This window comes from Simochromis diagramma, unplaced genomic scaffold (genome assembly GCF_900408965.1).
Source record: "Simochromis diagramma unplaced genomic scaffold, fSimDia1.1 OVJJ01000333.1, whole genome shotgun sequence".
In the NCBI taxonomy this organism is placed as follows: domain Eukaryota; kingdom Metazoa; phylum Chordata; class Actinopteri; order Cichliformes; family Cichlidae; genus Simochromis; species Simochromis diagramma.
Genome location: NW_024386765.1, coordinates 3,559,766 through 3,584,700, shown reverse-complemented (window position 1 = coordinate 3,584,700; position 24,935 = coordinate 3,559,766). Strand labels below are relative to the sequence as shown.

At 40.7% G+C, this 24,935-nt stretch overlaps 2 protein-coding genes across 2 annotated transcripts in view; both read left to right on the top strand.

Moving 5' to 3' along the window:
- The window catches only part of sntb2 (syntrophin, beta 2), a 29,922-nt gene extending 21,267 nt beyond the window's left edge, over positions 1–8,655 (top strand). The window contains exons 4-7 of the mRNA XM_040036374.1: positions 1,854–1,996; positions 3,278–3,474; positions 5,663–5,853; positions 7,187–8,655. Of these exons, the coding sequence (XP_039892308.1) occupies positions 1,854–1,996; positions 3,278–3,474; positions 5,663–5,853; positions 7,187–7,279 (624 nt within the window). The 3' untranslated portion in view covers positions 7,280–8,655. The remainder of the gene's footprint in view (positions 1–1,853; positions 1,997–3,277; positions 3,475–5,662; positions 5,854–7,186) is intronic.
- A 5,051-nt stretch (positions 8,656–13,706) lies between these two features.
- On the top strand, positions 13,707–23,852 carry vps4a (vacuolar protein sorting 4 homolog A). The gene is made up of 11 exons (XM_040036355.1): positions 13,707–13,949; positions 15,608–15,719; positions 15,803–15,947; positions 16,035–16,096; positions 16,259–16,378; positions 16,491–16,647; positions 17,247–17,395; positions 18,094–18,175; positions 21,027–21,246; positions 21,838–21,978; positions 22,508–23,852. Exons 1-11 carry the CDS (start codon positions 13,929–13,931, stop codon positions 22,607–22,609), a joined length of 1,311 nt encoding a protein of 436 aa, XP_039892289.1. The 5' UTR covers positions 13,707–13,928; the 3' UTR covers positions 22,610–23,852.
- The last annotated feature ends 1,083 nt before the right edge of the window (positions 23,853–24,935 follow it).

Here is a 24,935-nt window from a genome sequence, read left to right as displayed (position 1 = left end):
GCATCCATATCCTGTCAGACTACACCCCCTGTTATACTCTACGGCAGCACGGTGATGTAACGGCTGTTGCACTGTTGCCTCACAGCAAGAGGTTCCTGATTTGAACCCTGACTGGTGTAATTGATCTAATTTGCCAGATTTTTATCTACAGAAGCATCATGAAACCTTTTCTCCCTTCATAATTAACATGATTAAAATTTATCAACCAAAGCCTGCTTTATTTTATAATCTGTTCACCCATACCTGTGTAAACAGCAGGATTGGAGAAAAGTCAGTGGAAGTGAAAAACAAAAAATGTTGGCTCTACCATCTCTACTCATCATCATCATCAACTTTATTTATAAAGCACTTTAAAACAACCACAGCTGACACAAAGTGCTGTACATTGGAACTGTAAAATAAAATTACATGAGATATAAGTAAAAACCAAATAAAAGAAGAGTGAAATCATTAATTAAATAACTACTTCAATTAAAAGAGAAACTAAGTCTCACTGAGGTTAAAAGCCAAGGAATAAAAGTGGGTTTTAAGACGTGATTTAAAAGTGGACAGTGAAGGGGCCTCTCTAACGTGAATGGGCAAATTATTCCATAATTTTGGAGCCACAATAGAGAAGGCCCTGTCCCCTCTGAGCTTCCTCCTGGATCTCGGTACCTCCAGGAGCAGCTGGTCAGCTGACCTGAGAGACCGACAGGGTATGTGGGGATGAAGAAGCTCAGAGAGGTAAGGCGGGGCAAGACTGTGAAGGCATTTAAAAACAAACATAAGAATTTTAAAATTAACTCTAAAAGACACAGGCAGCCAGTGCAGAGAGGCTAGTACGGGGGTTATATGCTCTCTTCTTCGAGTTCCTGTTGAACCAGCTGCAGACGTGAGAGCAACGACTGACTGACCCCCACATAAATTGAGTTACAGTAGTCCAGGCGGGAAGAAATAAAAGCATGGATCACTGTTTCAAGGTGCTGCCTCGAAAGAAAAGATTTTACTCTTGCCAGTCGCCTTAAATGATAAAAACTGGACTTCACCACTGCTCTGATTTGGTTGTCCAATTTAAAATCACTGTCCAACTTAAAACCAAGGTCAGTAACAACAGGTTTAAAATAGACTTCCAGGGGTCCCAAATCTACAGAGGACGACTCAGAGGTACCACTGGGTCCAAACACCAACAACTCTGTTTTCTTTTCATTAAAATTTAAAAAGTTTAGAGCCAACCAAGCTTTAATGTCATCTAGGCATGTCGAGAGAGGTTTTATGGAGATGCCATACCGGGGGGTTTAGTGGCAAATAAATTTGGCAGTCATCGGCATAACAATGAAATGAGATCCGATGCCTTCTAACGATAGAACCCAGAGACAATAGATACAGTGAAAAGAGCAGTGGCCCTAAAATTGAGCCCTGTGGGACGCCGCATGACAGAGGAGCAGAAGACGATTCATAACCGAGAAGGCTGACAGAGAAAGTTCTATTTGACAAATAAGACCTAAACCAATTAAGTGCAGTGCCACCAATACCCACTACATCATGTAATCGAGAAATTAGAATATTGTGGTCTACGGTGTCAAAGGCAGCAGTTAGGTCAAGCAAGACAAGAACAACATGGTTACCAGAATCACATGCCAGAAGGATGTCATTAAAAACCCTTAATAATGCAGATTCTGTGCTGTGAAGGGTTTTAAAACCTGATTGAAAAACCTCAAAGATTCCATTTTCATCTAGAAAATCTTTCAGTTGACTAAAAACAATTTTCTCTAAAACCTTGGAGACTAAAGGCAGCTTGGAAATAGGCCTATAGTTCGCTAAAACTGTGTGATCAAGGCCAGGTTTCTTAAGCAGTACTCAACGTTCTTCTTCAGGTCCAGCTAGAAGGTGGACGCCAGCAGTTTAGACCAGTGGTCATGGCGCTGACTGAGAAGGACATCCTGCTATTTGAATCGGTGCCGTGGAGCCGAGAGTCCTGGTCCATGCCTGTGCTCACACACCCGCTGCTCGCCACCAGGTAAACACACCAGCAGTTACATTCAGTCTTTATTCACATCTTTACTGACAGCTCTGCTTTCAGATTTTTAGTTTTGTGACATTTTTTTCTTTGTCATATTTTATCAGATGTTTCAGGTTTTTAAAAGTCTTAAATCCTTAAAAAGAGCTTTATGCCATTGACAGTAATAAGTATATATATGCTCTGTAATGTATTATATATAATAAATAAACCTTTGTTATCATACGATTTTGGTAAAATTGGTTAAAAGAAATTGTTTTTGAAAAGAGTCTGGCTGCTGAACAGAAACATTTATGATATTTAACCTCCGAGGACCTGGCGTCCACATATGTGGACATCACATTTTGGGTTGTCGAGACCAAAGCACCAAATTTTGCTCTACAACGGCCTGATGTCCACTTACGAGGATGTTATACTGCCACTGTTCTATCGAAATTTAAAACGAATGTCCTCATGTGTGGATATTTTTTTTTTTTTTAGAAACAAAAATCAGGTTTTTACCTTCATCAGGTCCTAATCAGCCCAAATAGCAAAGAGAAATTGAAAGTGCATGCCGTGAAAGACTTCGGGTCTTAGGAGGTTAAAGGTCCTTACATTCTGTTTGTTATTACATTTGTATTCCTAAAATGGGTTTCATTTTCACTTTCATTGTGCAGATGTTTCTGCTTTTGCTAAAAATGAGAACTGTTGGCCTTTGAGCCTGAGCGTGAGTAAATATTCAACAGCAGATCAGCTGAGTGTCAAAAGAAACTTTCCTGGAACTGCTGACGAGCTGTAATTTTTGTGGTAAGTACCTGGAAATTTCTAGTTGCCGGCATCAAAGGAACTCATCTCAACAGCAGCAACTAATCTTTTCCAAATCTCTACCGATGGGAGGGGGCAGTGACCCACAGAAACATCATAGATATGTTAACTGGAAGAACGGCAGGTTGGAAGAAACCAGAATTATCTTTGATTGCGATTACAGCAGAATACATTGTGCCTTTTTTCTTTATAATCAGGAACTGCAACGTAATGACGTTAATGCTGCATTTAGTTGGGTTAAACGTACAAACACAGGCCTGACATGGTGGGAGACAAGCTGAAGATTTTTGCATGCTCTTGCAACATTACAGATATTGTGGTTTCCACATGTTGACCAGAAGAAGAAGTATATAGCACAGGGATGAGTTGGAGAATCATTAAATATGTAGTTTGGGTTATGGGGAAGTAAAATGAACCCTCCTCTGTCTTTCTTCCTTCAATAACGTTCTCTTTGCCGGTATCGTCATGTCTCCCCAGACTGGTTCACTCAGGCAGCGCCCGCAGTTCTCCCGCCCAGGGTTCAGACCTGGTGTTTGCCACTCGGACTGGAACGGGCCGGGGCATCGAGTCCCACATCTTCCGAGTGGAGACCCACTGGGATCTGTCATCATGGACGCGAGCCCTCGTGCAGGGGACACACACGGCCGCTGAGATCATCAAAGAAGTCTCCATTGGTGAGTGGGTGTCATTTATAGTCTTTAGTTTGGAGATCATGAGCAAAGCTGAAAACACATCAAGCCAAACTCACAAGCTGTGGCCCACACCAACTGTGAGCATAACAGTTTTAGGGTCTGAATGATTGCCTGTTTTGTTTTTCTTAACATCCACTTGCTATTTTAAAAAAGTAGCTCACAGTTTCAGGTGCAGCTGAATTAAGTGCTTCATGGAAACCTAAATGTGTCGTCATAACTGGCATTAAGATAAGTGTGAACCTGCAGCCACCATCTTAGCATGTAGCAGAAAGAGACTACCACGCGATAAAGTACTGACAGGGGTATCTGAGGTCAGGTGTACTAGCAGTATCTGCAGCTTTAAATGCTAACTCTGCTAGCAGCAATGGCTGATGAATAACAGGTGACGCACTGCTGTAACAGGTGATATAATACAATCACAATAGTCTCTTGAAAATATTCTATTGATAATATAAAATTAGTTTGGCTTTCTGATTCATTTACCGCACGGTCAGCCTAAATGGTTATAAAAAAAATCATAGGCCACTTTGTTAGGTACAAGTGTACATCACAGCTTTTTGACATGTGGATATGGCCAAGACCTGCTGAAGCTCAAACTGAGCATCAGACTGGAGAAGAGGGAGAGAAACTGCTGATCAACTGGATCGTGACCTCCACATGTCATGCTGTCGTGACACAGTCATGTCATATGGCCCAAAACCTCTGAGTTCTTAACCTCCTAAAACCCGAACTCTTTCATGGCATGCATTTTTAATTTCTCTTTGCTATTTTGACTTATTCTTTAGTATTTGGTGTCTGAACACAGCAGCATTTTTCCTGAGTACAAAAACAAAATGAGAAACAACAACTGTGCCCCTTTGAGCAATGTGGCTCATTTGAAAGAGCAAAACTTAGTAGTGTGGTCCAGACCAGCAGTCGCCAACATTTTTTGTGCTACGGACCGGTTTATGTCCGACAATATTTTCACGGACCGTCTCGCGGATAAATACAACAAAATAAAACCAGTACCAAAAAAAGAACATTTAATTACAACACACGTGAAAAGGCCCAGGTGACCCGAGTGTCCGATCTGTGTGTAAATCTGACAGTGTATCTTATTCCAAGTTTACAATAGGTTGATGGTTTTGTGCCCACAGGAGGCACTTTATTATTCTGTACAAACACAGTGGATTACGTCACTGTGGCATGTGTACGTGTTTCGATGTGTGTGCTCTGTGTTGGTACACACATGTTAGCAGAGGCGTGTTGTAAGCAGACCTTGAACCAGAGGATGTGGGTTCACCTTTACCTCCTTCCAAGTAAATGTTAAGTGGAAATCAAGAAATATTAGTCAGTGAACTAAACCGTCTATGCCACTTGAAGAAGAGCAGTAGAATAAAGAGATAAAATATTTCCTGTCTATAGGCCTGTGTACTTTGGACTGTGACAGGAAGCTTCTGACAGCAGCTGACTCACAACAGTGTGCCATCGCTCAGAAAGAGCAGCTCTGTGTAGGAAAGGCAGAAATGGGAGGCAGCAAAGGGGAATGTTTCCACTCTGTGCAGAACAATAGTTGGCTGCCGGAACAGCACTGGAAAGCCTCAGCCTTTTTTTTTCCCCTATTCTCCTTCCCTGTCCCGCTGCTACACAAACACACAGTTGTGCAGAAACATTTGGGCCATTCAGGTTACAGTAATGCGCATGGAAATGCTTTCAGATCAGATGACCTCACGGTCACGTTGCGGCAGGCTGCCTGGATTTTTATATAAAACACAAACTTGTCTTAATCAGCACTGTTATTGTAAGAGTGGATTTGTTACAATAATAAATCTGAATTCATACTCGGTTTGATACAAAAGCTTGACGTTCATTTATGTGTAAACAAATCAGTTTCAGTTGTTTATCACTCTTTGTGTTTTCCTTAAATATTTTACTGCATTAAACTTTTTGATTTGTTGTGTTTTGACAAGTTTAATGAAAAAAATTCATTTGAACATAGAACTGTTTAGTTTTAGAAAACTTCACATAATTGAGAAACTGGTAAAGTAATAATAGAATGAAAATCATTTTAGTTTCAGCCCAACGTTTTCCAGAACCAGCCTCTGCACATCGGCACTGTTACATTTCTCCCTGTGACTCACCTGTGCACTAGTTTTTCTTGAGCTCTTTCCCCTGTCGCCCTCTCCGCTAGGTTGCACATTGAACAGACAGGAAGTTAGGCTGACTCTACACTATGAAAAAGGCTTCACTGTGACGAGGGAGCCAGCCGACCCGAGCGGGGGGGCTGTGCTGTACAGATACCCCTACGAGAAGCTTAAAATGTCTGCCGACGATGGAATACGCAACCTTTACCTTGACTTCGGAGGTCCAGAGGGAGAAATGGTAAATTGTAGTAAAGCAACTTGTCAGTTTATGAATGCATTGTGAGTGGAAAATCTTTTTAAACCTAAGAATGTCAAAAATATTCCTAAATCTCAGTTTTATTAAAACTTTTGCGTCATGCTGAAATATTTATGTACCAAATATACCATGTGTGTATATAAGAGATGGTCGTAGCTGCCATGTCGTCTCCGGTTAGTTTCTGAAGTCTGTTCTAAATCCACAACATTTCTGCTGTTTTGATTGTGACAAGCACTGTTTCCTCTAAGCTGAGCGCGCTGAGTGCTGACACAGTCTCCCTACACAGAAAAGCTGCGCTGCGCACAAAAAAAAAAATCCAGCCTGAATTGGAATTAAAGTAAGACTGTGTCAGCAGTGCACGATTGCTCACGCGCTCAGCTTAGAGGGAACAGTGGTGACAAGGCGGGCGGGTCCAACCAACGACTTGTCTATCACAAGTGGTTAGCCAACGTTTGACCAATATTTAAATAACTGAATTTAATAGTTTAAAAAAAAATGACCCAAAGCACGTGATTGAGTCCATAAAGTCCTCAGCAAGATTGCTGTTTCCCGTAGACTTCAGTAGGATTGAAAGTGTGTTTGCAGCCCCTGCTATCTGGTGGCTTTCAGGTAGAATGCAGGTTTAGGACTGGCTTCATTTTTTCAACACAGAATCTCCATCGATGGTTTTTTTACCGTCTGCGTGTTGAAACGCTAAACCAGCCAAAATCATGTTGAGTTTTTCATTATGGGGAAAAAAGAGAAAAGAATGTCAACAAGAAGGCAAACTGAAGCTAATGGTACATGAATAATTACAGTTCATTTATCATAAAGATGTGAAAGCTCACTTACCCGTGCATTACAAACAGTAATTTACATTACAGCAGTCAAACTGACCGGAAGCTCACTTGCATATTTTAGTTTTCCGTCTACCAACTAGCCTGAGAGTGGACTATATTCCTTAGATTAAGAAATTACATTTCCATCCACAGAAGGCAAGTCAAAGTGCAAATAAAGATCAGTAAAATGAAATAATATGAAATAAAATTGAGGTAAAATGCAACCTATCAGGGATCTGTAGAACAGGAATAAAGATATTTCTGGTCAGTGACAGTAAAATACTAAAATGTATATTTTTTTAACTGGAAAACTGTTTCTATTCAGCCCATTTCATTAAAGCTGGAATATTTTCCATTTTCCATAAAAGTGTTGAGGAACAAATAAAACAATAATCTGCATTTGAATAAGGGAATATCTTGGATATCTTGAATTTTTCTTTTCTTCTCCTTCATCCTCCTTTCCTTTCTCTAACTTCCTCCCTCCCTCCACCCTACAGGTGTTTGATCTCCACTCGGGTCCAAAGCCAGTGGTGTTCGTCCTGCACTCCTTCCTGTCAGCCAAACTCACTCGCATGGGTCTTCTGACGTGAAGCCCGCCAAATGCTGACAGCGTGGATGAGAGGATTCTTTTTTCTTTCTCGTTTTCATTTATTTTTTAATATCTTGTTCGTTTTTCCAACTTGTCCACTCACAGCTGAAGTCAGGCCTGGCGTGGTGCTGCAGGGGGAACCTTAACCCAAGGAGGTGCTTCGTCTGATTGTCTCAAAAATGTGCCTTCTCTTCCAGCTTCTCCTCGGCCCCTTGTGGTCAGCTGCGTTGCGAGGCGAGGTACAAGGAAGGGGCACTTTGTTTTAAGTCACGAGGTGAAGGGAGACTGTTTTCACAGAAAACAAAAAGTGTGTATATATATATAGCAGTTAACAATCTCATAACATTCCACGTGATTGTGGGGCTTTTTCTTTTTAAATATATTTCATTATAAATATCCGATGAGATGTTGATGCAGCCGATGTGCTTATGAGATTGCAGCACCTGTGCGCTCTAAGAAACGTGTTAGTGAAGTGCATCGAACTAAAGGAAGGCTTTTTTAACTGACCGAGCGCAGATTGGTAAACGCTCCCAGTTTTTACTCTGCCTATCATTCCACGACAGCCTTCCGGTGTATTTTGGGCTCTTTTTAAAGCGTGCGTGTTTGTCTTTGTGAGAGGGAGACGCTGCTTTAGAGTCGCGATGCAGTTACCCGAGCGGAGGTTGTGCGCGTGAAAGATTTCTGCGGACGAGTGTGTCTTTCCTCGCTGCACGCTGCCGTTGGCTTGATAGTGTGCCTCATAGTTTTAGCACATTATCCCAAACTACTGTTGTAATCAGGATCACCAACTGTGCCTTGTTACTTGTAGTCAGAGACACTCTTTATAGTGTTCCCTTTTTTTTTAATTCACACAATAAGAGAATTTTACGCTTCAGACATGCACAAGCAATAGTATTACTCTTATAGTGTAAACAATGTTACGATTTTTTAGTGTGTATCTCCTGAAAGCATGACTTCCTGATGTTTATATATGACGATTATATATGACATGACCGTGCGTTACCTCCCCCACCCGCGACTCAGACACCTACACTACCACATCGTCTCATCTCATTCTGCTTCGCTTGTGATTACACCTCTCTGGTTGCCATGCCCACATCAGCATTTGTGTGGTCAAATACCTTTTAACAGGAGCGTCACATGACAGTGAGCTGACAGTGAACTGACAGTGAATGTTAAAACTGCCTCACCTCCTAAAACAAAAACAAAAAACAGATTCAGGAAAGTTGTAATATCTTATTTCTGGGTGATTGAATGTTCAAAGATCAGTGTTCCTCTGGAGTACCATGAATGGCCGAGTTTACCCAACAAGTTCTACAGTGAATTTTTCTCATTTTAAGCACCCAAAGTGAAAAATATTAAACCTTAACAGAAGTTTAAAAAAAGTCTCTCATATTAGGTGGACCTGTTGCGCTCGCTTCCAGCTCTTTATTTGTCCACTAGCACAGCGGTCTCCAACCTTTTTTGCGCCACGGACCGGTTTATGCCCGACAATATTTTCATGGACCGGCCTTTAAGGTGTCGCGGATAAATACAACAAAATAAAACTAGTACCGGTACCGAAAAAAAGAAAATTTATTCATAACACATGTGAAAAAGACCCAGGAAAATCGAGTTAACGATAAAAACGATAACAAAATGACGCTGAAAACCGATAAAAACCCTGAAAACCATACATTTCACACCTGAGCCTCAACTCTAGCGGCCCGGTACCAAACGACTCACGGACCGGTACCGGTCCGAGGCCCGGGGGTTGGGGACCGCTGCTCTAGCAGTCAGTTTAGAGTTACTACTCTGCCCTCTTCTTTCAGCCAATCAGACGTTTTGTCTCCTGTCTCTTTAAGGCTCCCCTCCCCATAAATCAAACTTTCTTCTCATAGGTCCAATTCTGAAAGCCTGAAGAAAGGCAGCACCTAGAAGCCAGCTATGAAAGCCCATGTAGCTTATTGAAAATCTTGTATGCAATCAGCTGGAATTTCCTTGTTTTTATAGTCACCTCAGTTTAGGAATTATTGTCTCATAAACCTGTGATCCCAGTTTGAACCTAAAGCAGAGAGCAGTTTGAAGTCTCAGCCAAATTATGTGAAAATCTTTATTTTTTGCCTTGAAGTCAGATTATTATTAAACTAAAAGTACTGCACTCTGTTTGGTCAAGTTAATGAGCACAGAGGAAATGATGGGTCCAAGAATAGAAAGTGTCGATCCTTCCTCAGCTTCCTTGTTTGCTCGAAATAATCAGCCAGCTTAATGACTCATTCTGTAAAAACAGTTTCTTCATTTAACAAATATTGTGATTCTGCTGCCAAAGACCAACAAAGCCGACAAACGTCATTTCGATATTTCCAGTTTATCAGACTGACAGACTTCGTGTTAAGCAGCCAGGTGCACATGTGGTGACCACATTTAAATTTCATTTTCACTCACTCATGGCTTGAGTTCAAGGAACAAAACAAAACAAAAAAACAGGATGCAAGGTTAAGAAAAGAGTATATGTACACATGTAAAAAGCTCTAGTTTGATATTCACCTAACAGAAACCTTCTGCTATAACCTGCTGCAGATGTTTGTCCTCCCCACTCTTTTTTTTTTTCCAGATTAGATTTGATTGAGAGTTATGATTCTCAAACTTAAGCTCCCCCCCCCCAGCAACCTTTCAGAAATCAACCAATCAGAATAAAGTTAGCCTTTACTGAAAGGGTGGTGGTGTCTTTAAGGGCCTGTGGCTAAAATTACCCATTTAAAGCAGATCAAGGCTCATCTGAGGGTCTAGTAGATAAATTATCTTTTTTTTAAACTAAATCAAGCAGAGCTACTCCTGTGGAGTCCCAGAATAAAAATATCGAGTTGGAAAAGAGCAGCAGGTGTTCCCTTTAACATCAACAATACTGATTATAATGCAAAGTTAGCACAGGGAAAAAGAATGCCAGCCATTCATTCTTGTTCATCCCTCCGATGTGCTAAAATTGTGTTAAATGTTGAGAAATGATGAGCGCTTGTAAGTCGTATTGGTCACTCGCAGCAGTGTTGGTGTTCATGTAGTTAGTGTGCTGACAGACACAATGTGATGCACGTGATATTTAACTGACTGAACCACACTTTTATTTTTTTTCCAATATATGCAAGTTGACCATTCTTCCCCCTTCAGTTCATTTTGCCTGCGTTGGCTGGTTAATGAGTTCAACGTGACTGTAATAAACACATTTTAATCACTGTCAGCTTATTCATGGTACATGTAGCTAAAGTTACCCTTCAGTAGAGCCTCTGTCTGAGGTCCAAAAGAACACAATGTGCCATTGTGCGCACTGACTGCAACATAGGAAAACAAGATAACCCCGGTTCTCTGATACGGAGCACAGTCACCCGCCTGAATGACCTCTGTCCCATTTGGGACATCATGTCCTTGTGATGCTTTTTTTTTTTTTTTTCCTTTTTCTTTTAATGAATGTGAAAATTCATCACAGTACACTCACTTCCTGTTTAGTGATTTAAGCCTTTTCAAGCTACAGTTAATGTTGGCTGTATTACAGCAGAAGTAAGCTTTGCTTCTCTTAAAACGTCACAGTTTGAGCTATGCTCAGCCTGGCATGAAGTCAGTTTCTGCAACATTTGAAGCAGTAGTGAAAGGGATACGCTTTTACACCACACTTTTGCTTTCTTGTCACTCTAACTGCTCTAACCTGATCTGATTATGTGAAGTTTAAGAAGCTACGAGGCCGTCCTGTTCCTCTCTGAGCTCGATGCACTAACCTGTCAAACCCCTTTAAACCTGTGAATGTACACCTTTTATCTCCTTCCTCTCTTTGTTCTCAAATCGTGGCTGTTCTGTCTATGCAACGCTTCAAAGAAGGGGTTTGTGGAACCAAAGGTATTATCTGTGGCAGCTTGCGTCCAACACAATCATGAAACTGAAAAGTCGCGAGGATAAATGCTGCTGCGACAACCTGTCATATGCAAAGTATTTTAGATTTCCTTCCAAGAGACGGTATACAATGTATGATAACAATGTAGTAATCTCAAATGTACATACCTACCAATAAAACTGTTGTAAGTTACAGAAACCAAGGTGTTGTTTTTCAGTGGTTTTCTGTGTGATGTGTGGCCCACAGCTCAGTCAGATGAACCAGAGCATCTTTGTGTTTATGATAACTGAACCTTTTTAATACTAAACACGCTAAAAACATTTTTTTGTTTCCATTCTAGTGAACTTTGACTAGACATCCAGATATTAGTGGCAGGTTAGTCTGAATGGCGCAATTACATTGACTGGCTGGACTTTTAGACAGTTACTGATTATTTTTAGTACTTTTTTTCAATACTTTTTTTTTCTTTTATCATTTATTTATTATTTATAATGTGTTATTTATAATTTTTCAAAATTGCTGCTCAAAGAAGTACCCATAGATCTTTCAACGTGTTTGTGGAGGAAAAGCGTCAGGAAGATTTTTGGTGGGGGTCACAATTTGGTGCGTCTGTCAGGGATGACTGTGGATCAGGTGGAAGATCAACTGAAGGCCGGTGCATCGATTCCTGACTCCTCCAGGCTGCTTGCTGAAAAGCATCTTTGGGTAAGACACTGAAGCCCGAGTTGCCCCTGATGCATCCATCAGAGTGTGAGTGAACATTACACTCTAAATCCAATTTTATATTGCTGTGTTCTGGGTTTATATAATACAGTCACAATATATGTACAGATTAAAACACACACAAACATAATTTAACTATCCCATAATTTTTTTTCTCGCATGGTTCAGTTGGATGGTTCAGTTGGGTACTCTACAACGTTCCCAAATACTTGATTTCACATGAGCGCAGTGTTTCTCCAACTACTCCTGCCTTTAAAGAAAGGCTTGTGGCTGTGGCCGCTAGGTGGCAGTAGTTGCAGGCCATTGAACATTTGCTAAGGTCCCTGAAGTTTGTCAAGTTTATTAGTTTAGCTACAAAACCGGAAGTTGTTTTCCAAGTTAAATGGTCTCTATAGTCTCGGAAAAATATTACATTTATATATAAATTTAATTCTGAGAATATAATAACCTTGGTGTATTATTAATAATTCATGTGGTGACTACATGTTTGCTGATTTTTTTATTTATTTTTTTTTACGCCACGGCCCTTTGGAAGTCTTCGCCGGAAGCTGTCACGTATGAGCTCCCCTGTTCAGTGTTGCCAACTTAGCGACTTTGTCGCTATATTTAGCGAGTTTTCAGACCCCTTAGCGACTTTTTTTCTAAAAAAAAAAAGTCGCTAAAAAACGACGTGTAGACCGCGTATCGCTTTTACTCTCAACAAGCAGCGGGTGCTGTAACGCAGTCAGTTCTTCTTTTACTCTTTTACTCTTATGCTGTTTTGTGGATCACAAGGTTTAAAACTACTTATAAACACACACACACAAAGGCTACGTTCACACTGCAGGCGAAAGCGCATCAAATCCGATTTTTTGACCCTATGCGACCCATATCCGATAATGGTATGACAGTGTGAACGGCACAAATCCGATATTTTCAAATCCGATCTGGGTCACTTTCATATGTGGTACTGAATCCGATACATATCCGATGTTTTAGAAAGCGACTGCTGTTTGAATGGTCATGTCGCATTAAATCCGTCTTTTACGTCACTGACACAAGACAGACGCCAATTATCAGCGCCAGAGAAGCGCCCGATAAGACATTGCGAACGCTTCCTGGCCATCCAGTGTAGATGTTAGTGAAACTGTTGGGAAGACAACGTTGGAGAAACGTGAACATTTTATTTGTACTGTATAATCTGTAGATTCTGACAGAAATCTGCAACTATCCTTTGAAGCACTGCTCCTCTAAAACAGCAATAAGGATAATTATTAGGTTATTTACATTATTATGTAAATAACAAAATAACTTAAAGCAAAAACTGGGAAACGCAAAGTCCGAAGTCTTTATATCAAGGGCCATCAGTCAAACAATATTGTTTGCTCAGGGTATAAACGGAGTGCGTTGTGTGTGACGTCTTCTTTTGCGCATGCGGGCCGCTTTGAGCGTTCACACTAGAGCGCGTTTGCTGTCGCATTTTATTTATAGTGTGAACGAGCAGACAAAAAAATCGGATTTGATCAAAAAATCGGAATTGAGCATTAAGACCTGCAATGTGAACGTAGCCAAAGTAACTCCACCAGAGTGCCTAATTTGGGTCACTTTTGCCGGTCCAAGCCCGGGTAAAGGAGCAGGGTTGGAATTGTGACATTAAAAAAACCAATAATTGCTAAAAGAAATTTAATTTGTAGTTCTAAATAAACTCTAAATGCATTTAGGACGTTTTTACTCACTTTATGTCTCTTCCACGATGTTATTTCTCTCTCCAACAACATAGGTTACAATTAGATTAGCATGACCAATTATGCAAATTAGGCGATGACGTCATTTAGCGACTTCTAGGACAACCAATAGCGATTTTCCTTACTGAGGAGTTGGCAACACTGCCCCTGTTGGTTGACGTATTGTTGGGTCGAGCTGTCATCTTTGCTAGCCGCCGCATTAGCCACTGTTTTGTTTTGTCATGACAGGAGCGTGCAGTCCTCGTACAGAACAGGGCTGGTAAAGACATCACTTCTTCAGGTGTCCACCTTTGGGGAGGAACAGAGGACAGAAATCTGCGCGTGTCACATTAAAGTGAGATGAAATGACAACGTCAACATTACAGGTAGGCTGTTGTTAGCTGGCTAACGTTAGCCCGCTTCAGTTTGGTCACAGAGCTAGCCTTTGATTTGTGTGTAATTGGAGCAAAAAGCGGGGTTTTTTTTACAACTCTGAATACACTGGGTTGCGTGCGGAAGAATTTTCTGGAAGCTACGAAGACTCTTCGAGCCATTTGGTAGATAATTTATTTTTTTCCACTGAACGATTAAAGAAAGATTCTAATTCAAAACACAGTTTCCAGCCTGTCGGCTACCTTCATACAAAATAACGGTTAGCTCTTAAACCCTGAGGTGGCTGGATGTACTGCAAGCTAAATTGCTAACAAAACAGCTGATAGTAAGATTGCCTTGGTTTGGTGTTACAATAAATATGTCGTCTAGATTACATATTATAGAAACGATAGGCTTTGTTGCGGGTACTACTAGCTGTGCCTCTCCTGTAGGGTGTTTCTAACGGTATCTGCCGTCACCGTTAGCCGGCCTGTGTGTGGCCCTGCTCGCTCAGTTAAAAGGACAGAAAACAAAGCGTTGCTGTTTTGGGGGGACTATTTTAGTCTGACGACTGGCTTTATAAGCAGCACAGTGAATATTTGTCTTAAGGAATAGCTTGTTCTTTGTTTTAATAATAATAATAACAACTTTCATTTGTTTATCACTTTTAAATAAATAGAGTTACAAAGTGTTTCACAGTTTAAATAAAACCACACATTAAAGACAAGTGAATATGTTCCAGCACATGGTCTTGCATTTATCGCAATATATATACGCAACTTTTATACACACATCAGATGTAAACCTATAGCCAAAAATAATAGGAGAAAGATTGTTTTTCTTTTCTTTGCTTTTCGTTTCCTTTTTTTTTAAAGTAACTTATATAAAGTTCTCAGTAATCCTATAAAACAAACCACAGGTTCAGCTGACCTGAATTACTGAGAAATGCTGTTCCAGAGTTTAGGTGTAACCTGAAAGCGTGGGATCCTCTGTTTTTAACAGTTAAGAGCGTGATTAGATGATCTGAGATTCTTAAAGATGTTGTAAATTCTCAGTAGCTCTCCGTGTTTATGCGAGAGCTAAGCCATGTAGGACTTTATGCTATTAATACAATTTTGAATTTCACTGGAAGCCAGTGAAGGGATGCAAAAATAAGTGGGAGACAGTTACAATGTGTACTAAAAGTTCTGGATGATTGGGTGGAAAAAAAAAAAAAGGTTTCATGTTTGCAATGTTTCTTTAATGAAAGAAAGCTGGGCGAGCTTTGAAATGTGAGATTTAAATATACTAGATAATAACGAATGATGCTAAGGTTCTTAGCAGATGATTTGATATTATCAGCGAGCAGGCTGACTGGCTGACTTCCTCGGTGAATCAGTCAGGGCCGGACACAAGAGCCTTGGTTTTGTCAGGACTGAGATGAAAGAAATATTTTAAAGTTAGTAATGGCAGTGAAGCATTCCCTCAGGTACCAAAGGCTGTTGAGCTTGAACTAACAGAAAGGTACAGCTGTGTATTGTGTGCATATCAATGATAGCAGGTGCATTTAAAGCTATTAAGCAGGTGGCCCAGGTATAATATACACAGTGAAAACAAAACTGTGTTTATGACATGTGTTTATTGCCTGTTTTTAACTCCATGGTTTAACATTATATCTCTGCATCTGCTACAGAAAGCCATTGATCTTGTCACTAAAGCCACAGAGGAGGACAAGGCGAAAAATTATGAGGAGGCTCTGCGCCTGTACCAGCATGCTGTGGAATATTTCCTACATGCCATAAAATGTAAGTATCTTATCTTGACAGGTAGCTGAGCTCTTTGTGTTTCGCATACACCTTGCTGATGGCAACATCTTCTCTTACTCCAGATGAGGCCCACAGCGACAAGGCGAAGGAGAGTATACGAGCAAAATGTATGCAGTACCTGGACAGAGCAGAGAAACTGAAGGACTATCTGAAGAATAAAGACAAACAGGGCAAGAAGCCTGTCAAAGAAGCACAGAGCAATGACAAGTATGATGTCCTTTTTTTGTATGTTTAAATGTAAAAAAAACAAACAACATTTTAGGCTTTATTGGATTTTTATGTTCCGTGTTCTAGGAGTGACAGTGACAGTGAGGGTGAAAACCCTGAGAAGAAAAAACTGCAGGAGCAGCTTATGGGTGAGTGGCCTTGGGGGGGATTTAACCCCATCATGTGGAGCTAAATATTTATTTATGATATTATTTCTTACAATTTTCTTTGGTTTTGTCATAATCAACCAGCCTTGCCTATTAATTGCATCCCAGTAGGTGTGTCATCATTACTGTTTTTTGTGTGTGTAGGTGCTATTGTAATGGAGAAACCCAATGTGAGGTGGAATGATGTTGCTGGGCTGGAAGGAGCTAAGGAAGCTTTGAAGGAAGCAGTCATCCTGCCCATCAAATTTCCTCACCTTTTCACAGGTACTGTAGGTCTCAAGTCTCTTCATTCTGTTTAAACCCAGTAAGCAGTCATACACTGATATCAACACTACTTTAAAGACAAACTTTTCTTCTGGGTCTTTTTGTTTCTCAGGCAAACGGACCCCATGGAGAGGCATCCTGCTCTTCGGTCCTCCGGGAACAGGAAAGTCATACCTGGCCAAGGCGGTGGCCACCGAGGCCAACAACTCCACCTTCTTCTCTGTCTCCTCCTCAGACCTCATGTCGAAGTGGCTGGGAGAGAGTGAGAAGTATGTTTTCAATGCGTCATTTCAATTCAGTGTAATTTACAATTCGCAACAACTCTCATCTCAACGTGCTATAAATTGTCATGTAAAGGCCGTACAATATTGGAGAGGGAAAATGGATGAACTAGTTTTTCAGCATCACTCTGAGTCAGGAGTGTTTCTAATTTTTAGTATTGTACACTTGTTTAAGCGAGGTAAAAAGGAAATATCAGAAATGCTTCTAAAGTTCCTCACAGCCTTGGGGACAGCTGTTTTGTTATCCTAGCAGAATATCAATTAAACAGCTCCATAAATATTCAACTGTACCAGAGTAGAAACCTGAACTTATAAAGCTGAAACAGTTTTGTAAGTATATTTTTAATAAACAGATTGATATGTGATTTAGCAAGTAGAAAAACTGGGGAAAAAAACTACTTTGATAACTGAGTATTTTGGAATTTTAATCTTTAAAGGTCTCATCTTAAATTGCATAAAGGTGATGAGCAATAATTACAACATTTGTTACTTCAAAGACTAAATCGATTTCTTAGTAATAAAAAACTAATGGTCTAATATGGCTATCCCTCAGACATATTTACTCCGTCTCTGCCCATCTCTCTCAGGCTGGTGAAAAACCTGTTTGATCTAGCTCGCCAGCACAAACCTTCAATCATCTTCATCGACGAGGTGGATTCTCTGTGCGGCTCGAGGAACGAGAATGAAAGCGAGGCTGCCCGCCGCATCAAGACAGAGTTTCTGGTCCAGATGCAGGGTGAGTCACACGACTGCTATCGGATATATGAAGTGTGAAGAATATACAGTATTAAATAATATTGTTGAAACTTGAGGCACAGCCATTTGGAAAAACATGGCGTCTGCAGTGTTTCAAGTCAGATTGATGATGTGAGCAAAGAGGGGCTTTTCTCAGCCTCACATCTGTGTCAGACTGAATGTGCAAATCTTGTTAACACTTTGTGGAACCTGGATCACATCACCATGATGGATTGAAATAAGGGACCTTAAGACCACAGCAGCCTTTTCAGAGTTCATAGAACCATACAGAACCACAGAACTTCACTGTGCTTGCTCTGCACCACAAGAGGAACTTCTAAAAAACACAAATGTTTGGTGATTTTCTGGATGTAAGTGTATGTGGTGGCAGCACTGGTAACCATCATATGTGAAAAATCCTTTTAAACAGTTTTCTGATTGTTTTCAACACATTTCTCAGTTGAAGACTTAGTTATTTGTCACTTATTTGTCTTTAGGTTGAACGATCTGTGGTGATGTCAAGCATGTTCTGTTTTCATAACTTTTCTTGTTAGTACGGTATTCATTCCACACCATATAAACAATTTTATTGTGTGGCATCAGTAGAGGACTGACCGTTATTCCTGCTACAATCTGTTAAGAGAGTTTTCCAGAGTTTCAAAAGAAGTGCTTGTGTAGATTAACACTCTGCTTTTGTAGGTGTCGGAAACAACAATGATGGCATTCTGGTGCTCGGAGCCACCAACATCCCCTGGGTGCTGGACGCCGCCATCCGCAGAAGGTCAGAGGTCATCTCAGATGTTTGTGTGTGTTTGTTTTGTTTATATACTGTGAGGCTTTTTATTCCGAAAAATGTACTTTTACTGTACGATATAAGACTGGGCGATATAAGATTTTTTCATATCACGATATGTTTTTTCATTTCAGACGATAACGATATCTATCACGATATAAGCCAAATAACTATATTTGTAAGATTTAAATGTGCCGTTGCTCACAAGTAAAATGTGAAATAATCAGCAGCTTGTTTTGATTTAAATATTTAAATCCCATAATAAGTTCAACTGGGTAGATGTACTTAAGAAAAATGAGACTTTTTCAGATAAATAAAGGCAAATATTACAAACTACACAAAAGCAGCCGCTAAAGCGTTTAAGTTTCAAAATAGAACAAACGAAACAGACTACTAAATTATCAATTCCACTTAGAAACAAAATATTAATTCTAAAAATAAATCTTAGTTTGTTTTACAGAAGAACAGACAAAACTGACTAACCTTTGTCAATATCAAATAAACTGAGAACTAAAAGGAAATTCTCAATCTCTCCTTGTTGTATAGCTGAGCTTTTCCAACAGTTTTAACAGTTACTTAAAACAAAAGCCGAATGACGAATTAGCGCTTCCAGTCAGAGACTGAGCATGCACCGCTTTATTGTATCTCCAGACTTGCTTTTGGCACAATTTACAGTGCGCGCTACTCTGTTTTTTGTCAGACTTGAAATAGCCGAAATACCTTCACACTAGGGAACTTCTATGGCCTTACTTTCGACAATCACGTAACAAGTCACGTGACGTGATGCTGCGGCTGTGAGTGGTTCGGCTCTGTGCTACTTAATTTGGATTGGCTGTTCTTATTCGTCTTCTTTTTTTTTTTCTTTTTTTTTTTTTTTAAGAGGACAAGAGAGATGAGGTCTATCGCAATAGTTTAACTTTTCCTCGATAGAAAAATTAATTTCGCAATACATATCGTTATCGTTCTATCGCCCAGCTCTAATGCTGACCATGTAAAACATTGTCCAAACTTCTTGTGAGTTGTTCTCTATGACGTTTAGAATTTAATGTTGGCTCCAGATATTTTTGGACAGTGGCATGATTATTGTCTTTTTACCGTTGTATCAAAACATACTTGGGTTACTGCTAAATGCTTTAAGCTTCAAGTGCAAACATTCAATTCTAAGTTGAGGGGTTAACCCATCATATTGCATTGACCACTGAAGTGTTGCATCTGTACTTTAACACTTTGGTCAGGAAGTGATTTCAAGTGTGCTGTGGCTGTTAATGCAGAAAAAGAATTTAGTATGGATATTATTAAGATCGTGAGTGGCTAACTATTTTGTACATACTGAGGAAAACACACATGGAAGCACATGGGAAGACCTGGAAAACCACAGACATGGGTGATGACAGGATCTTTTCTATAGTAAAGAAAAGCCCCTACAGATCATCCAGCAAAGAGTAGAGACCAGCCTCCATGAGGTATTTATATAAAGTGTTAAATGAAGAAAAGATTTCAGGAGACCTGCCCACAGGGAAAACAGGAAGGGCCAGAGCTTGCTCGTTGACAGTGACTGAATTTTCAAAATAAGTGCGCATTACCTCGGCTAGATGAACAATTATGAAAAAAAGTCTGTGCTTTGGAAACAGTGCACTGTGTGTGTGATCTGTTAGAAGACGTTGGCTGAGGCTCATCATGTTGTTATGTTACCATGGGCACATTACAAACACAAGCTGCTGGGGGATAGTTCAGCTTATTTAGATGGCCACTTGGAGAAACCAGCAGTACCCAACAACACGTTCATCAGCAGCTACACTTTGCCTCCATTTAAGCACAAAAGCTGAATTCAATGTTAAATTAAAATATGGAAAAAAGAAAAGTTTCACTTGAAACGAGAAGGATGTGGCTTCAAACAGGACGTAGTTCCTTCTGTAATTGTTACTGAACAGAGTGAAAGATCGCTCTGATCGACAGCTCTCACCTCGCTGAGCAGGGCAGGCAGTATAAAAATCATCCTTCCTCCTCTTGGGAAATAGAGTTAAAGAGTTCCCAGCAGCTATCAGCTTTTCTGTCAGATCTGTACAGGCTTGCATTTTTGGTGAATAGTGCTGGGAATGCAAAAAGAAGACAGCTCCTGTAAGAAGTGGCACTGAAATCCACAGCTGATTAATAACATCTTAAACTTGTAATCCACTCGGTGTCTTGTGGAAGCATAATCTTAAATGTATACCCAGTTAGAAGCATATGTAATACAAAGTGTATTATAGAATTATTAAACAAATCAGAGATATGGCTCTTGAACTCCACTAAACGAGCTTTGTAGGATTCAGAGCTCGATATACTCGCATTGGAACAGCCCATCGAATTATCATCTGCCTGAAATAAAACATTTTAGCTCCTGTCTCTATAAGGCTACCCACATTTTAAACCTACTTTGGTTATTATTCGTCTGACTGGCTGCTATTTGCGTGCCTGAGACCTTATTAGGGATATCCATTCTTGATGATATCATATCGAGCCAAGCATATAAAAAATGTCTAAAACTAATTCTATATATAATCCTGAAGTCTGAGCTACATGGACTGATTATTTAAAACTTTGGTCGTGTTTAATATAAGCATCGACCAGTGGAGTGGGATTTATGGCAGAAATAAGGAAAAGCGGTCAATCTACAGCCAGTGAACCCAGTATCCAACTCCTGCTTCACTTCCTCTAAACTTTAATAGTAACGAGTTGATTTTAGAGCTACGCTTTGCTTTGTTATACCTTTTCTTGTGTGCTGTTTAAGTGTACGTGTGTTCATGTACGTGTTGAGGAGCATCCGTAAGACGGGCTTGTTATTTTTGTTGTGCGTCAGATTTGAGAAGCGTATCTACATCCCTCTGCCAGAGGAGCCAGCTCGGGCTCAAATGTTTCGCCTCCATCTGGGCAACACGCCGCACAGCCTGAGCGAGGCCGACCTGCGGCAGCTCGCCCGCAAAACAGAAGGCTACTCCGGTGCCGACATCAGCATCATCGTCCGGGATGCTCTCATGCAGCCCGTTAGGAAGGTCCAATCTGCCACACATTTCAAAAAGGTAAGAGAAAGAAACCTGTGAAATCTTCAATCTTGGATCTTTGTGATATAAATGAACTATTGAAAGGGGCCCTGTTACCTGGACTTATAAGGTCTTATAAGTCTTGATTAAAGTTCAGTTCATCCTCTGTTAAAAATTAGCTGTTTTAAGCTTGTTTGTAAAAGAAATCACCCCAAAAAACCAAGCCTGTGAGCTCCAGTACCTGTGATCAGCTACCCTGTGCTTCTGCTGACTCTCAGGTTTTAGTCAAATCTGTCCATGGTATGTAAGCAGATGTTGAGGAATGAGGAATTAGAGCTGCTTTTCAGCTACTAGACAGTATATTACTATTAAAGAGCATCATCACTCAGGCCTGCAGCAGTCTAACAGACTCCGTTACTGTAAATGTTATCAGAATACTGCAAACTAACCAGTTTAACATGAATTTAATTAAGTTATTGTGTTTAGTATGTAGTTGAGATTGAGTTACTAATGTCTCAAAGATCGCCCATAGACTCAGCGGGGTTCGATGAAGCCTTCACGTGGAGGCTGCAGTGTTTGGTGTGATTAATCGGTGCTGCACAGGAGCTTTTTTCCCCCTTACTCCTGCAGGTCCGCGGTCCATCCCGAAGCAACAACCAGGTGATGGTGGATGACCTCTTGACGCCATGTTCCCCTGGCGATCCTGGGGCTATAGAGATGACCTGGATGGACGTGCCTAGTGATAAGCTACTGGAGCCCATAGTCTGCATGGTAAGATGCAGGAACGTGAAGGAAAATCTGTTGTTTCACTAACAGCAGCTTTGATTTTCTTTTAAACTGTGACATATTACCATCTTCCTTTCCACCACCAATGAACAACAATGACATAGATTATCAGCCAGATTCATTATATATGTAAAACTGCTGAAGGAAGGTTTATAAGATAAGACCTCCTGTGATGTTTGGTTTCAAGATGATGGCACTAGTGGAGGTGGTGGAGATGAAGATACTAAGATTTTCATTGGGATTATTAATGAGTAATATTACTATTAACCAGTAATATCATAAGGACGGCTCACTGAGCAGTTTGGAGACAAAGTTGGAGAGGTGAGGCTGAGATGATTAGGCTGTGTGCAGAGAAGGGATAAAGGATATGTTGGACAGTTTTTCTGCATAAAGAAAGCTTCTGTTGGATTGAAAGGACCTCACAGTGATATACAGAATTCAAATATGCAGTATAACATTAATGAAATAACAATAATGAACTGTGTGTGTGTGTGTCCGTGTCCCTACTTTGCAGTCGGACATGCTGCGCTCTCTGTCCACCACCCGCCCCACAGTTAACACCGAAGACCTTCTCAAAGTCAAGAAGTTCACAGAGGACTTTGGGATGGAGGGCTGAGAGACAGAGCCCCACGTCTCCCGCTCCATCCCCAAGTCCAGCAGAAGGGTCAGACTGCTCCCAGTACCAACACTCCACCCCTCTCCTCTGCACCATCCTGTAGGCTTTCATCTTCAGCTGAGCACTTGGTTCACTGCCTCTCCTGGATTTATAACATGGCGCCAGTCTGCATCTTCGTGTCTCGTCCAGGCCCGGATGTTTGAATCCCTGGAGGACATTGACCAAATGCAGAAGTAGAAAATCTCAGTGTGATTTGGTAGCTGGACTGTAGACTTCCTCCCCTGTCGCCTCCGCGTTTTTCCCCACCCTTTACAGACTGTGCTCCGTTACAGCATATTCACTACAAGAACTGTTCATCTGCGCCGCATTTAATGTGAGGAAACGCATAAAGTTTGTCCCACTGTGAGCCTGTCTCGTCTCCGACCGAAGGGCCATACATTCTGCTGCCATCATGCAACTCCCTTTGGTATCGCCATGAAGGACAGTGAAGAGAAGACGTTAGTTGTTCTGCCAGGCATGTGGAAGTGTGAAAGCATTTAAGTGTTTTTATTAAACTTGTTTCTGTTTAATGTTTCTGTCTAAATGTTATTTTGATATTTAATGCAGTTAAACCAAGTGAGCGTGTCTGGTTGAGGCCTGTAGCTCCGTGCTCGCAACAGTCTGAGTGAAGCATTTACATTACCAGAGATGTGCTTGACTGGGAGCCAAGTGCAGCAGTTCCTCAATCTGAAAATACTAAGAGTGATAATTTAAATGAGATGGGGGAAAAAAAATCAGTATTTCCTGCTTTTCTCTGTCTTCTGTAACTTGAATGTCTTTTATTTTGAAAAGGATGTACACTCTGGGAGATGGATGATTGTCATTGAAAAGCCATTTGTTAACACAGCATTTAATCAACATGAACAAAAAAGCAACGAATACTTTAAAAAAATAGATTTTTAAGAAAGCCCAAGTGCTGATGAATGGCTCTATTTTTTTTTCCTTATTTTTTTCTTTTCGAAGCGAATAAACTGATAGATGATGCATCAACACTTCCTGTTTTGAAGCAGCAGTTGGTGGGATTGGTAGCTTTTCTGGAGCATTGGCTGTACATAAATGATGGACATGGCCACGGTGATGTCATTCATTGGCTTTAGTCTTCACATATTGAAGCCCGAGTATTAGCTGCTAAAAGTTTGTGGTGTTTTTGAAGACACAGCTGCAGCACCCATAAGTTAAAATCCAATCAGGTGAATAAAAAAAATTTCACCTGCTATAGAAACCAAAGCTTGTTTTCTGTAACTGGCCATACTGGCGGTGCATTTAGAGCGTGGCTCAAGTGGCCATTAGTAATGCAGTTTTTGGATCTTTGCCATTGGCTTCCTTTTTTTCGGCTGTGGTCAGTGAGGCTTGTTCTGGAGTTTTCAAACTAAAACAGCTACCGTGGGGCAAACAGTCACACTTTCGCTTCATGTTTAGGAGGCAGTTATGTGTGGAAGAAAGCGTCCTTTTGGTCTTTTCACTACATTTCCTAGAATACACCTAGTCTTATTTAAACTGCGAAGTCGTTCTTTTATGGATGTTCTGTTTTTGATGTTTGAGTTCGTGTTCTGGGTGTTTTCCACTCTTCATTGAAAATATTCAAACTGAGCAGATACATGAGTGGGAGAAATATGCCACAAAGTGCAGTGGAAAATAAACAGTCTCATTAAACATGAAAATTGAAGACATCGTGTCTGTGGCACTTTAAGGAAACTAACCTCCCTCACTTGGTTTAACAGCACAAGCTAATTAACGCCGACTGCAATTAAACCACTAATATTCACACGTTAGTGGATTAAGAATCAGTCAAGCACATCTTTGTTTTGCCCTGCATTCATGGTCAATCAGTGTTATGGAACATTATTTATATAAATTACTGGTCACGTGTGATGTGTAACTAATACAGCTACAGTATGTTTATTCTTTATGTATTAATTTTCTGTGATTCATGATGGAGCACCAGTGAGAGGCCTGACCCCCCCCCCCCCCCCCCTCTTTATTGGAGGCAAATGTACAGAGTTCTCCTCCAGGGGCGATGCTGCTGAACGTTTCATTGCTGTTGTCCTAATTTCAGCAGGGAGTTTAAGGGAAGCTGTCCTGCACAGACTCTGACCTCCTGCTGTTATGGCAGGATTGCAGGCGTGCCTGGTGGACTCACTGATGGACTTCTGGAAGCTACAGTAGAATCGCTGCGTGTTTGTGGAGGTACCTGTTGTTCAGGGGAGCTCAGTTATTAACGTCCCTGTACGGGGATTTAACCTGACGCTGGCCATGTTACCATTACTACTAATTTAACCTGAATAAA